The sequence below is a fragment of the Pelodiscus sinensis genome, chromosome 32 (genome assembly GCF_052426305.1).
Source record: "Pelodiscus sinensis isolate ZL-2025 chromosome 32, ASM5242630v1, whole genome shotgun sequence".
Classification (NCBI taxonomy): domain Eukaryota; kingdom Metazoa; phylum Chordata; order Testudines; family Trionychidae; genus Pelodiscus; species Pelodiscus sinensis.
Window position 1 is genome coordinate 9209398 of NC_143083.1, and position 12557 is coordinate 9221954.

The 12557-nt window shown below is 59.4% G+C and overlaps 2 protein-coding genes across 4 annotated transcripts in view; both read right to left on the reverse strand.

Moving 5' to 3' along the window:
• Positions 1–806: 806 nt before the first annotated feature.
• Positions 807–10077, reverse strand: EBI3 (Epstein-Barr virus induced 3). 2 transcript variants are annotated; one of them, XM_075903019.2, is made up of 7 exons: positions 9926–10077; positions 7677–7847; positions 5360–5596; positions 4561–4678; positions 4110–4282; positions 3133–3296; positions 807–2280 (listed from the first exon to the last, which is right to left on the reverse strand). In XM_075903019.2, exons 2-7 carry the CDS (start codon positions 7759–7761, stop codon positions 2128–2130), a joined length of 930 nt encoding a protein of 309 aa, XP_075759134.2. In that variant the 5' UTR covers positions 7762–7847; positions 9926–10077; the 3' UTR covers positions 807–2127. The 2 variants fall into 2 exon arrangements, with proteins under 2 accessions (XP_075759134.2, XP_075759133.2); XM_075903018.2 differs by having other exon boundaries at positions 7677–7850.
• A 994-nt stretch (positions 10078–11071) lies between these two features.
• ANKRD24 (ankyrin repeat domain 24) overlaps positions 11072–12557 on the reverse strand; it is a 32695-nt gene continuing 31209 nt past the window's right edge. For both annotated transcript variants that reach the window (XM_089774964.1, XM_075903017.2), the window contains one exon: positions 11072–11558. In XM_089774964.1, coding sequence (XP_089631090.1) covers positions 11481–11558 — 78 coding nt within the window. In that variant the 3' untranslated portion in view covers positions 11072–11480. The remainder of the gene's footprint in view (positions 11559–12557) is intronic.

Consider the following 12557-nt stretch of genomic DNA (forward strand, 5'->3'; position numbering starts at 1 on the left):
ATATTGAACCCGGCCCTACCCGACAGAAGGGTTACATTCCTATAACAGTGAACATTTAATTAGATAAAAACTGGGGAAAATGTTTAAAAGCAAGCAGCAATATTATCCATCCAAATAATAAAATAAAATTTGAATGCTGCCAATGTATAACACAGGCCATAGGGTATCCCTAAATTAATTCCTATTAACTGCTACTACAAACAATCTAGATTTAAAAATCAAATTTAACCTTACCAGGACATAAACAAAACTTTATGAAATATACTAGAGTAAGACAAAAATCCTGTACTAAGCTGTAGTTTCAAATGCATATGGAGTTCTTACTTCTCCCTGTCCTAGCCGTTGTGTCAATTAACCACCTGGCTCCACCCCAGAGGTGGCTGCATTCAACAAACTTCAAGTAGAGCATTTTAAGGCCTAATCCTGCTGACACTCCCTTCCTGGCCTAGTGCTTTCTAATGGGAGTTGTTTACTTGATAGGATTACTCATGATAGAAAGCAGGCCTATGCACAGCAGTAAAACATTGGCAGGATTAGGCCCATAAATTAAGATGCTACAGAAGACTCATATGCTTACATTTACACACATGAGAAGCCCCACTGGAGTCTTACTAAATATATGTGTAAATTTTTGCAGGGTTAGGATCTTATCCAAAGAGCACTTTAAGGAGTGGATGAAAGGTGCTATTTAAAAGTAAGATGTTCATTATATTCTTGACTTGTTTGAATTGCCTCAGTCTCTTGGCAATATCTAATACAATAGATGAGGAATAGAAATGTGATAAACATAAATCCCCAAAGCCAGAAGTACTTGAGACAGACTATCGCTTAATAGAAATGCAATTTATTTCTTTTGTCCGTTAGCTTTTTGACTGCTCTGCCGTACGGCTTCTGCATTAAAGAGTATATTCTTGGATAGAATACTGGAGCAAAGCCAGTCCTGTTACCTTTTGACTTCCTTGGCTAAAAAGTGAGCGTTTTTTTTTTGCGTATTTTGGTTATTCTAATTATATTTTAACCCGATCACAAGATGCCTCTTCTATAGGAAAATCAGACTTTCAGCGATGCCTGTGGACACAAAATATTCCTCCCCCATTCAGGCATCGACACATGTCAGTCAGCTACAAGGTCAGCTGCTGCTCACTAGTCATTCACTGCAAAGCCAGAAAATACTTGCACGGTTCCAAGGCACTGACAGATGGGTTCTCAGAAGCTGAGGGTCAGCCAGCCTGGAGAACCAGGAGGAGGATCCGACATTGACAAAAGAGGTGTTTGAAGCAAGCTGGCCGAAGCCAGCCTTACAGCGGGGCCCTGGAAAAGTGTGGCCGCTCCCGCTGCCAGCTTGGCTCGAATCGGTATCTGACCCACGCTCTGTCCAAAGAGCAGGATTTGGGCTCTCGGGAGCCACATTCTGAGTTGGCCCTGCTAGGAGGGACGGTTAACTGAGCACACGGTGCAGGCATGACAGCCGGTGGGAGTAGGGTTGCCAGATGGTTTCAACAAAAATACCAGACACACTTGACATGACATCACAATCGACATTACATCTGATTTAGAAAATACCGGACAGTTCTATTTTCTCAGTTCTATTTTCTCATTTTTTCCCCCCAAACAGAAAGTTCAAATAGGACAGTCTGGTTCAAAACTGGACACCTGGCAACCCTAGGCGGGAGACCTCCAGTACCAAAAGCACAAAGGCTGCTCTGGAGATGGGGCTGTACTAGACTCATGTCCTCAGTGAATCGCCCCAGAGGGGGCTTGTCCCACACACCTACCAGTGGGGCACGTTCCTCCTCTGTGCTCAGGAAACCCATCCTGAGGCCCACAGAAGGTTGAATCCTGCAATAGCCCTTAGTAGGTGACACAGGGCAGCAACAACAACCAAGCCCCAGCAGCCAGGGCTCTGTCAGCCACGCAGGGCTGGGGGCGTGGAGAAGGACAGAGAGTTCAGCAGCAGACAGGCATATCACAGCATAGGAACCCTCGCCCAGCCCGGCCCAGCTCCTGTATTTTCTGCCAGGCGAATTACAGCAGCCTCAGTGGCGGGTGAAGGCAAAAGCAAGTCTAATCTGCACACCCTTGGGAGGCAGGTGTGAGTGCTTCCAGCCATGCCGGGCATCCCTCGGCTCACTGCTGCATCCAGGGGGTGCCGGACACACGCGGGCTCCAGGCGCTGTACTCGCCATAGTCCGTGAAGTCCTTGGCGGCCACTTGCACGTGGTGGATGGCTCTGGGGCGGATCCCCGTCAGGATGAAGGAGGTCTGCTCGTACGGCCCGATCTGTAAGGCAACACACACAGCAGAGGCGGGGTTAGGCCGCGAACATGCCCCTGGGGAATCCTGCAGGGCCACACATGAGGGGAGTGGGAGGCAGGACACAGAGCTCCGACGCCCGACGGCCTTGGACTCGCCTTGTGCTCTTGGGCAAACCGGGCCCCCTCTCTGGGCCCGGGTTAGGGGGTGATGGTTCCAGCCTGCCTTTGGGAAGGGCTTTGAGAGCCGTGGAGGGAAAGGGTTGTATCCGGCTTGCATGTTAGCACTGAAGTGACGCTGGGCGGGGTGGGGGGGGCAGCCCCTCTACTGCTTGCAGGGGCAGTTAGAGGGGAATCTGTCAGAGGTGGGGGTGGGGAAGGGCTGGCAGAGCTCAGGTATCTGGGAGGAGGCACCGCGCTGAGCGATGTGAAAGATGGAGGAGCAGCTGCTGGATACCTGGAGGGCTGGAGGAATTGCCCAAGCGGATCAGACTCAGGGTCTCTCCGGCCCAGTCTCTCACCTCTGACAGTGACCAGCACTTGCTGCTTCAGAAGAAGGTGCAAGAACCCCCAGGAGGGCCAGAGCCAGGGGATGGAGAACTGGGGCAGGAGGGAGGGATGGGGCTCCCCCTTCCTGCCCATAAACGAGCTCTCCAAGGCTCTTCAGAGTGTGCGGAAAAGCAAAGAGGCGTCTCTGCCCTCGCTCACCCCCAGCAGTCCTGGCGCGGGCAGGATGGGACTGGAGCAATTTCTCTGCCAAAGCAGATAATGGACTCGACCCGAGGGGGGGGGGCAAAGAGGCTGCCCTCAGCGCCCCCACAAAGCAAAGCGAACCCACAGCAGTCGACCAGCTGCCGGAGCCGAGAGCGCGGGAACTCACCGTTCGGTCGCTCTTGGCTCCCTCCCTCGCGTAGCGGATCAGGTACTTGAGGGGGAAATACTGCGGGAAGGGCCAGGAACTGGGCGGCTGCCACTCCAGGAGCAGCTTCTTGCTTTCCCCAGGGATGGGGGTGACCCGCAAGCCTTCTGGGGGATCCGGCCGGACTAACAAAACACAGAGAACAATCACGGCTTGGACCGTCTGGCCAGGCTGGCAGCCTGAGTCCTACCCCAGCTGGGGGGCCCAGCACAGCGAGCGTCCCAGGGCTGTGCTCTGAAATCTACCAGGGCCCCAACATGCTCCTGGAAAGGCCCATCCAGCCAGTGCTGCAGACTGAAGCCGTCTGTCGTGGGGGGCCGGGGAGGTGCCCCCCACACAGCTCCCCACTGGAAAGGATCACACCAGAGTTGGGGGAACACATCTAAGCATGGCCCGCTTAGACATTGCCTGCTGGTATCTGCAATCCCCAGCCCCCAGCCCCAATCTGGACCATCCCAGTGGTATCTGGTATTCCCAACTCCTGTCCCCAGTCTGGCCAGCCCCGCTGGTATCTGCAATTCCCAGCCCCCAGCCCCAATCTGGACCATCCCAGTGGTATCTGGTATTCCCAACTCCTGTCCCCAGTCTGGCCAGCCCCGCTGGTATCTGAAATTCCCAGCCCCCGTCCCCCATTCTGCTTGTATTGTCAGATTCACTGAAATATCTTCTCGTTTTCTGGTGCCCCACACTGCGCAAAGCAGCCCTCCTCCTCCACCCCATTACCGGGGTCACCCGGTGCAGGGAAAGCACCATGGGGGAGCAGGAGCGCTCCTGACTCCCTCGGCCACCGGCTCTGAGACTAGGACCCAGGAGCCCAGACTCCCAGGGCCCCGCTCTAACCCCCATGCCATGCACTCCTGTGCCTGACGCCCTGCGCCCCGGGGATCCCTGCCCTCCCCTCCCCACAGCGACGTAGCCCTGCGGCTGCGAACTCTCACTGATCTGCTCCGCGATGAAGGGGAAGAGGGTCATCGCCGCGCCCAGCGGGTTCACGGCCGTCACGTTCAGCACGTAGGGGGTGATGGAGAACAGCTGGATGTCGCTGATGGTGCAGCTGCTGGCCCTGGCCCCCGGCTGGACACACTCGCTCTCCTGGGCCCCCAGGCCGTGCCTGCGGCATGAGAGGAGGCAGCTTAATGCCCCGTGGCAGAGACGCCGCTCCCTGGGGCCCTGAGAGCTCCGTCTGAGGCGACACCAGCACAGAGGGTCTCTGTCCGCTGCCCACCGACAGACCTTTGCCTACCCGGCTCCCCAGGGCGAGCGGGATCTGTGCTCGCCTCTCCCACCAGAGGAGGGTGATCTCACCGGGACAGATGGTCCAGCTAGAGCCTGTGTCTTCCCCCTCCCCCCCATGTCCTCAGCTAGGTCCTGGCTCCAGGAGGATTTCACCTGTATGTGGTGATGAAATCAGTCTCCAGGCCCGGTTCAGGTTGCAGCTTCCAGGTGCAGTTGACGGTCTGGGGGTAACTGACAGCCCAGCACTCAACGGCAGGCTTCTCGGGGGGCACTGCGGGAGAGGGAAGGACGGAGCATCACACAGACATCACAAGGGAGCCTGACGACATCCCGGGCCGCGATATCCTGGAGCAGCTCATGTTGCCCACCACACTCGGGCTGTGTCTACACTGGCCACTTATTCTGAAAAATCAGCCGCTTTTCCGGAATAACTTGCCAGCTGTCTACACTGGCCCCTTGAATTTCCGGAAAAGCACTGACAATCTAATGTAAAATCGTCAGTGTTTTTCCGGAAAAACCATGCTGCTCCCGTTCGGGCAAAAGTCCTTTTCCGGAAAACTGTTCCGGAAAAGGGCCAGTGTAGACAGCACAGATTTCTTTTCTGCAAAAAAGCCCCAATTGCGAAAATGACGATCGGGGCTTTTTTGCGGAAAAGCGCGTCTAGATTGGCCACGGACGCTTTTCCGCAAAAAGTGCTTTTCCGGAAAAGCAGCCTGCCAATGTAGACACGCTTTTTCCGAAAATGCTTATAACGGAAAAGTTTTCCGTTATAAGCATTTCCGGAAAAGGGTGCCAGTGTAGACGTAGCCTCGGTGTGGCACTTGGTTCCTGGCTGGGCCACGCTGATCAGCCAGCAGAGGCATTTACATCCAAGGGTCCCAGGTTCGATCCCCCACGCCTGACAGCCTGTGCAGGGGCAGAGCGCCCCCGTGGAAAGGGACAGCCCACTCACAGCCCACTTGCAGCCGAATCCTGCGCAGGGTCTTCCCAGTGCCAGGCTGGTGGCAGCTGTATTCCCCTTCCTGAGCCAGGCTGGCGTTCCGCAGCCAGAGCTGGCCCTTGTCTCTGGCCACTGCATCCTCGGAGGCAGCCACCTGCGTGCCATTCACTCTCCAGTCCACCCTGGTGGCCGTGTCGCAGTGGAGAAGCAAGTCGGTGCTGAGCGCCCCATACTGCTCGTGGCAGAGGCCTGGAATGCAAGGAGGAACCGTCAGAGGGCGCCTGGCGTGTTACCCGGAGCCTGGGCCGGCAGGGTGTGCACACGGGAGGGAGGTGCTTAAATTACATCAAAATGGGTCTCAGACTTTCTGGTCCACAGCCCACCCTGCTCGCTGCAGACTTTCCGCCGACAACCAGCCAACCATCCATATGACAAAATAGGTGCAGGATGGGGTGAGGCTCTGGCCAGGAGGTAGGGTGCAGGAGCGGGATGGGGAAGTGAGGTGGGGGTGGGAGGGTGCAGCAGCAGGGTGAGGGGGCCTAGGTAGAAGGGAGGTTGGGGGTGGTGGGTCTGGCCAGAGGGTAGGGTACAGGAGCGGGATGGGGATGTGAGGTGGGGGTGGGAGGGTGCAGCAGCAGGGTGAGGGGGCCTAGGTAGGAGGTGGTGGGTCTGGCCAGAAGGAGCGGGATGGGGATGTGGGGTTGGGAAGGGAGGATACAGGAGCTGGGTGGGGGTGGGGAGCCTGGGTGGGAGGGAGATGGGGACACTTTACTTGGCTCCGTACCTCTCACTGCTCCCATTGGCTGTGATTCTGGCCAATGGGAGCAGTGGGGAAAGCCTCCAGGAGAGCGGTTGGGGGAGGGGCAGCGACAGTGCACGGAGCCGCTTCCGTCTCTGCGAGCGCCAATCTTGCGGGGGCGGGGCTAGAGCACCAGCGCAGGCTCCCCTCTGCACGGGAGGGGGGCAAGCCCTGAGCCCCTGCCCACCTGCAAGATGATGGCAGACCCTAGAGGTCCATTGACCACAGCTCTAGGGAATTCAGAAGGGGGCAGAGCATCCGGTGCGATCTCCCGGGTACCACCGGCCCCAGAGTTTAACCCAGGTGCCCCTGTAGTGAGCTTGGAAATGTGTTTGGACAACGCGCCTCCCCCGAGAGGCCACCGGAGCTGATCTGAAGACACCAAGGCTGTGTCTAGACTGGCCAGTTTTTCCGGAAAATCAGCCGCTTTTCCGGAAAAACTTGCCAGCTGTCTACACTGGCCGCTTGAATTTCCGCAAAAGCACTGACTTCCTACTGTAAGAAATCAGTGCTTCTTGCGGAAATACTATGCTGCTCCCGTTCGGGCAAAAGTCCCTTTTGCGCAAAAGGGCCAGTGCAGACAGCTGAGAACTGTTTTGCGCAAAAAAGCCCCGATTGCGAAAATGGCGATCGGGGCTTTTTTGCGGAAAAGCGTCCGTGCCAATCTAGACGCTCTGTTCCGAAAATGCTTTTAAAATGGAAAACTTTTCCGTTAAAAGCATTTCCGGAAAATCATGGCAATCTAGACACAGCCCAAGAGATGCAGAAGCTGCTGCTTTGCTCTGGAGCTCGTCCCGTTGGGTAACCCCCCCCCCCCCATCACAACTGGAGCCCTGGCTCTAATCGGAACCCATCTGGCTTCTGCTCCCAGCCGCTGGCTCCGGTCCTGCTCTACACCTCTGGGCGAACTTGCCTAACTCCTCGGCCACTTCTGAAAAGCTCCTGGCAGGCTTGTGACCCCAAGGGGCCCAGCGGCCAGGACACCAAACCGGGAACGGGGGCGTCCGGGCTCCCACTGGCCTCGTTGTGAACGTGCCGTTCCCAGGAGGGGCCTGTTCCCAAGGCAGGGGGTTGGTTCTCCCGGAGCGATGCCGGCTCGGTCCTTTCTAGCTTGCAAAGCCATGTGACACCCCCCCCACCCCGAAAGGAGGCAGCTGTGCCCGGGGGCAGCCTTCCTGCCTCCCACCCTTCTCATCATTAATCCAACGCACCCAGCATGGGGTGAGCCCCTTGCTAGGACTAAGCTGCAAGAGGTGCCTGCCTGCCAGCGTCCGGCACAGGCCCATCGCCAGCTGGGATCAGGAAAAACTTTCCTGCCCCACCCCCGCATGATCTCGTACCACCCGGGGGGGGGGGGGGGGGGCGGATTTGCAGCTTTCTCTGCCGCTGGCTGGGTGAGAGTCAGGCTCGTGGGTGAGAGAGAGCAAGGGACCATCTGCTCGGGGGATCCCGGAGCCGCTGCCAAAGGGCTGGAGAAATACACACAAGGCACCGTGGGGGCCACCGGGGAACGACCCTTCCCCCTCGTACCCTCCTCTCCATCGCTCCCAGCGGTGCTGCTGCAGGGGGCAGGCCAGGCCGGCAGGACCAGGGCGAGGAGCACCGTCCACTTCATCTCCCAGCGGGAGCCGGTCAGCAGTGCGGGTGGGGATTCGATCCTGCAAGTGGGTGTGGGTGTGGGAGTGGAAGTTCCCCCGGTGGCTGCTGCAAGAGATTGATCTCATTTACGGTGGGGCTTTGGGTCCCACGAACATCCACGGGTGGGCCTGAGACCTCAGTGCCCAGTGGCTGGGCAAGTCCCTGCCCCCCTCTGTGCCTCAGTTTCCCCTCCCCCTTTGTCTGTTTAGGCTTGTGGACACTTCAGGGCAGGGTCTGTCTCTCTCACTGGGTGTCCATGCAGGGCCCAGCACGACAGGGCCCTGCTCTGGGGTGGGCCTTCTGCGTGCCGCTGGCGTGTGGCTAAACAAGCCGCCTACGGCGAGGAAAGAGCTGCCAGCCGAGCACGGCCGATCCGACGAGGTCCCGTCTCCCAGCCTGGTGGGGGCCTGGCACGGGCGCATGCTGGTGGCTGTGCTCCCAGGGAGGGAACCCAGCCCCGGGGTGGGTCCGGCCGCCCCACACGGCTTCCATTGGGGTCAGGCCCCAGGGCAAAGCTGGTCCCTGCTGTGGCAAGCCCCTTGCCCCGCTGGCCTGCCCCCCACCCGAGGGCTCTGCAGCGTCTCCTGGGGAAGAGACAGAGGCCGGGCTGGGAGGGAGGATGCTATGAAGTGGAGCTGGAGCACAGCAGGGGTTTTGGACCAGCCTGAGCCCTAGATCTGCCATTTAAACCCTTCTCCACCGGAGGCCAAGGCCCTGCTGGCTCTTTCTAGCACCCACGGGGTTAACAGGTCCAAGGGAAGGGGGTGGCGCTGCCCAGAAGGAAACATTAAGTGGAAGCTAGAGTGGTGAGTGCGGGGCAAGTCTCAGCAGGGCTTCCCCCGTCCTGGCCCTGGGCCTGAGCAGTGCCCCTCCAGGCTGTTTGGAAAAGGAAGGACCCAGCACCCCCTGCTAGGGGGGCCAGGATCGGACCCACCCAGGGACACGCGAGGGCACAAGAACCACCGTGAGATCGGCTCGTTTTCCTGGCAGCCCAGCAAGGCAGGGACAGAAAAGGGGATTTTTTTGGCTGACACCATCTGCTCTCGGTGAAACTGCACTTGGAGGCAGCCTGTCCTAGTAGTTAGAGCACCGAGACCTGAGCGCTGACCCTGGCCTGCAGAGTGTCCTTGGGCAAGTCACGCCCCTGCTCCGTGCCTCAGTTTCCCCAGCTGTACAATAGGGGCGATGACATTGCCCTTTGGGACCTGCTGCTGGGCAGGGTGAGCTAAACCGTAGGGCTTGGCATGAAGGTTCCCCGTGGGGCCCAGAGCTCTGTTGTTTAGTGGGGTGAATTCAGAGCTAGGGGCGAGTGCCCAGGGAGGCAGGGCCCATGTGGACAGCAGCTTCCAGGGCAGCTGTTCTGTTCCTAGGGCTCTTGTTCACAGCCTCTTCTCTCCTTCCCAGCCCTGCTGCCCTTCCCCTGGGGGCAGTGTTCCCTATGAGCTGGGCGCTCAGGAGAGATTCCAGTGCTGCCCAGCTAACTAGCAGAGCGCCCCCCACCTATGCGGTGCACATGCCTCAGTGCACATAAAATTTATTCCGCACGTGGATGGAAAAAATCCGCACACGGATAGAAAAGCTTCGAGAGAACGTTGCCCAGGGGAGAGTGGATGTGTCCGAGAGCCTCACCCTCCCTCAGGAGTTTTAGCTCCTCTGGCAAGGAGGGTCTGATCCCTCCTGTTTTACGGGCAGGGGGCCTGAGGCAAGGGGTAAGTGACGGGGCATGTTAGGTGGTCTGCCCAAGACCAGTCCCCTGCTCTGGCCACTAGACCATGCTGCCTATCTGTCAGGAGGGCCAGTGGTGGTGGTTGTGGGGGGGGATTTTCTCTGGCACGGAGCTGAGACCCCGCGGCTGATTTCACGCAGCCACGAGATCCAAGCTGTTTGCTGTTACTGCCGGTTCCAAACAGCTGGTGACCTAGGCTTGACCCGGAGATTTAGGGGGCATCTCTTACTGGCCACCGCCCCTGCGCTCGAGGGGCTGGCAGCGGCTCTGAGCTAGGCTAGATGCCACAAGGGTGTTTTACCCGCCCCTCTCCCTGGCACGGAGGAGGGCACGAAAGGCAGCAAACACAATGGAGAAGCACAACAGCCCCGGAGCCAGCCCCTGTCCCAAAGCGCAGCGGGAACAAGCGACTCACCCGACGCGCCCGGCTCCGCTCCCAACCGGAGGCGACTGCAGCAGCCTCGGGAAGCGAAGTCCCCGTCTGACCTCAGCACGGCCGCGGCTCACTTCCGCGCACACACAGCGCTCAGGAAATTCACCAGCCTTTCCCACCAGGCTTCCCGGAGACAGCGTGGAACCAACCACAAAACCCACTCGGCCCCTCCTGTCCCGGCAAGGCGGGGCCCTGGAACAGCGCCGGGAGGGAGCGTGAAGCCCAGAGAGAATGGGGGGGCTGGGGTGCACATGCCCTGGTCTCTGGGGACGAGGGGGCAGCTGGGGGAGGCTCAGCTGGTCTAGGCCCAGCTGAGCAAAGAGCTTTTCAAGCAAGGGCTGAGGAAAAGGCAGCGACGGGTTATCGGAGGCCTGTTGCTTGCCAGGGTTGGATCCTGCCCTGCACAAGCCAGGGGCAAGATCGCTCTGACCCCAGTGGGGGCGGGGTCAGGCTCCCAGCACGCGGGACTTGTGAGTCCAGGCCTCAGCAAGTACAAAGCATCAGGGCAGAGCCCGGACTCCAGGGGCCTAGATCTGTTGGGACAGCACAAACTTCCCTTTTTAATGAAGGTGTTTTGACTCCCAGGTGGAAACCCCCTTCAGGTGTGTGTGGGGGGACTCCCCTTCCCAGGTGTGCCGGGGGAGGGCTCCCCTTCCCAGGTGTGTCTGGAGGGGGGGAGGGCAACTCCCCTTCCCAGGTGTGTGTGTGGGGGGGGGACTCCCCTTCTCAGGTGTGCTGGGGGGGACTCAGCTTCCCTGGTGTGTCGGGGGGGCAGTGACTCCCCTACCCAGGTGTGTGTGTGGGGGGGGGACTCCTCTTCCCAGGTGTGTCTGGAGGGGGAGGGCGACTCCCCTACCCAGGTGTGTTTGGGGATGGAGGGCAACTCCCCTTCCCAAGTGTGTCTGGAGGGGGAGGGCAACTCCCCTTCCCAGATGTGTGTGTGTGGGGGGCTCCCCTTCCCAGGCGTGTCCCTGGAACAGCAGGTGCTGCAGGGCTGGAGGGGCTGGGCCACAGCAGCGGAGCCGGACTGTCAGCCCAACAACTTCCTCCATTCTTGTGGCACCAGCTCTGGCCTGAGCCCCCCCACGTGCCCCTCCCCCCGCAGGAAAGCCGGCCAGCCTCTGCAGAGTGAGTACAAACGGTTTATTGCTGTGGCTGCTCTGCCGAGAGACGCAGGCAGGAGCTGGTGAGTGACGCCGCTTCTCCCCTGCACGGCCCCCTGCTGCCCACGGAGCCACGCTGGTCCGTGCTGTGCCCCGGCCCGGAGCCTGCCTCCCCTGGCCCCTCAGAGGCTGCGGAGGTCAATGCCCCAAGGAGAGGGCAGAGTGAGCCCTAGACCTGCCATGAGGCACCTCCCAGCACACACGGCCCAGGAGCTGGGTGCAAAGGTACAAAGGCGCCACCCCCCGTGGTCACCCGATCCATGCAGGCCTTGCGCTGGGCGAGGAGGGGTGGGCAAAAAGGGCCGGCGGGCCACGGGTGCTGTGTGCGAGTCCACCCCGGCGGGCACTGGGCCGTGCTCCCTCGCCCCGGGCGCTCATCTGCCTTGCTCCTGCAGCCGCTGCATCATCAGGATCTGGTACAAGAGTCTCTGCACGTCTTCGTCCATGTGGCCCTGCAAAGGGGAGGAAGATGGAGGGGGGATGGGGAAGGGGAATGACACGGCCCCAACGTACCCCTCCTGCCCCGACTTACCCCCCGGCCAGCCCTCCTGCTACCTCTGGCTAGGACCAAAGCAGGCGCCAGCCGTGGTGGGTCCTGGCAGCCAGGGCAGCTCTCCGAGCTGAGCAAAGCCCAGAGCCCTGCGCCAAACCCAGGGCGGGGGACGGGCCGCTCCTCGCACCCAAGGCAGGAGCACTCGGCCACGGCTGGAGGATCAGACAGAGAATTCCTTAGTTCTGCTAGAAACGGGCTCAGGAGGCAAAGTTCAGCGCCAGATCCCAGCTGAGGCCCCGGTGTTCAGAGCTACAGGCTGGTTTCGGCCCAGTGCTACGTTTCAGGAGCACAGACGGAGGAGAAAAAGGCTGTTCCTGCGTTGAAGTCTCTGCTTTGCCCATACATGGTCACAGAGACACACACCTGGGACACGCTGCACGCCCCGGGCACGGACACGCAGAGATCGCCTGGTGTGCACCACACGCTTCCAGCACGCAGCACGTCCCAGGCAGACACACACACTGTGGTGAGGAGCAGGAACATGACGTGCACGCAGATGTGCATACATGTACACACACACACACACACACACACACACACACACTCCAGTGTTCTCACACACACACACAGGCTCCAGTGTTCACACACACACACATTCCAGTGTTCTCACACACACACACACACACACACACAGGCTCCAGTGTTCACACACACACACACACACACACACACACACACGCTCCAGTGTTCTCACACACACACACACACACACAGGCTCCAGTGTTCTCTCACACACACACACACACACACACACACACACACACACACACACACACACACACACACACACAGGCTCCAGTGTTCTCACACACACACACAGGCTCCAGTGTTCTCACACACACGCGCGCACACACACACACACACACACACACACACACACACACACACAGGCTCCAGT

What these genes read in the sequence shown, in the direction of transcription:
- EBI3 (XM_075903019.2), bottom strand. Translation starts at nt 7,761, where the DNA reads ATGAAGTGGACGGTGCTCCTCGCCCTGGTCCTGCCGGCCTGGCCTGCC. An exon ending in GATTCGGCTGCAAGTGGGCT is followed by an intron (nt 4,679 to 5,359) that starts GTGAGTGGGCTG and finishes CCTCTCCCGCAG; the next exon opens with TGCCCCCCGAGAAGCCTGCC. An exon ending in GATTTCATCACCACATACAG is followed by an intron (nt 4,283 to 4,560) that starts GTGAAATCCTCC and finishes CTCATGCCGCAG; the next exon opens with GCACGGCCTGGGGGCCCAGG.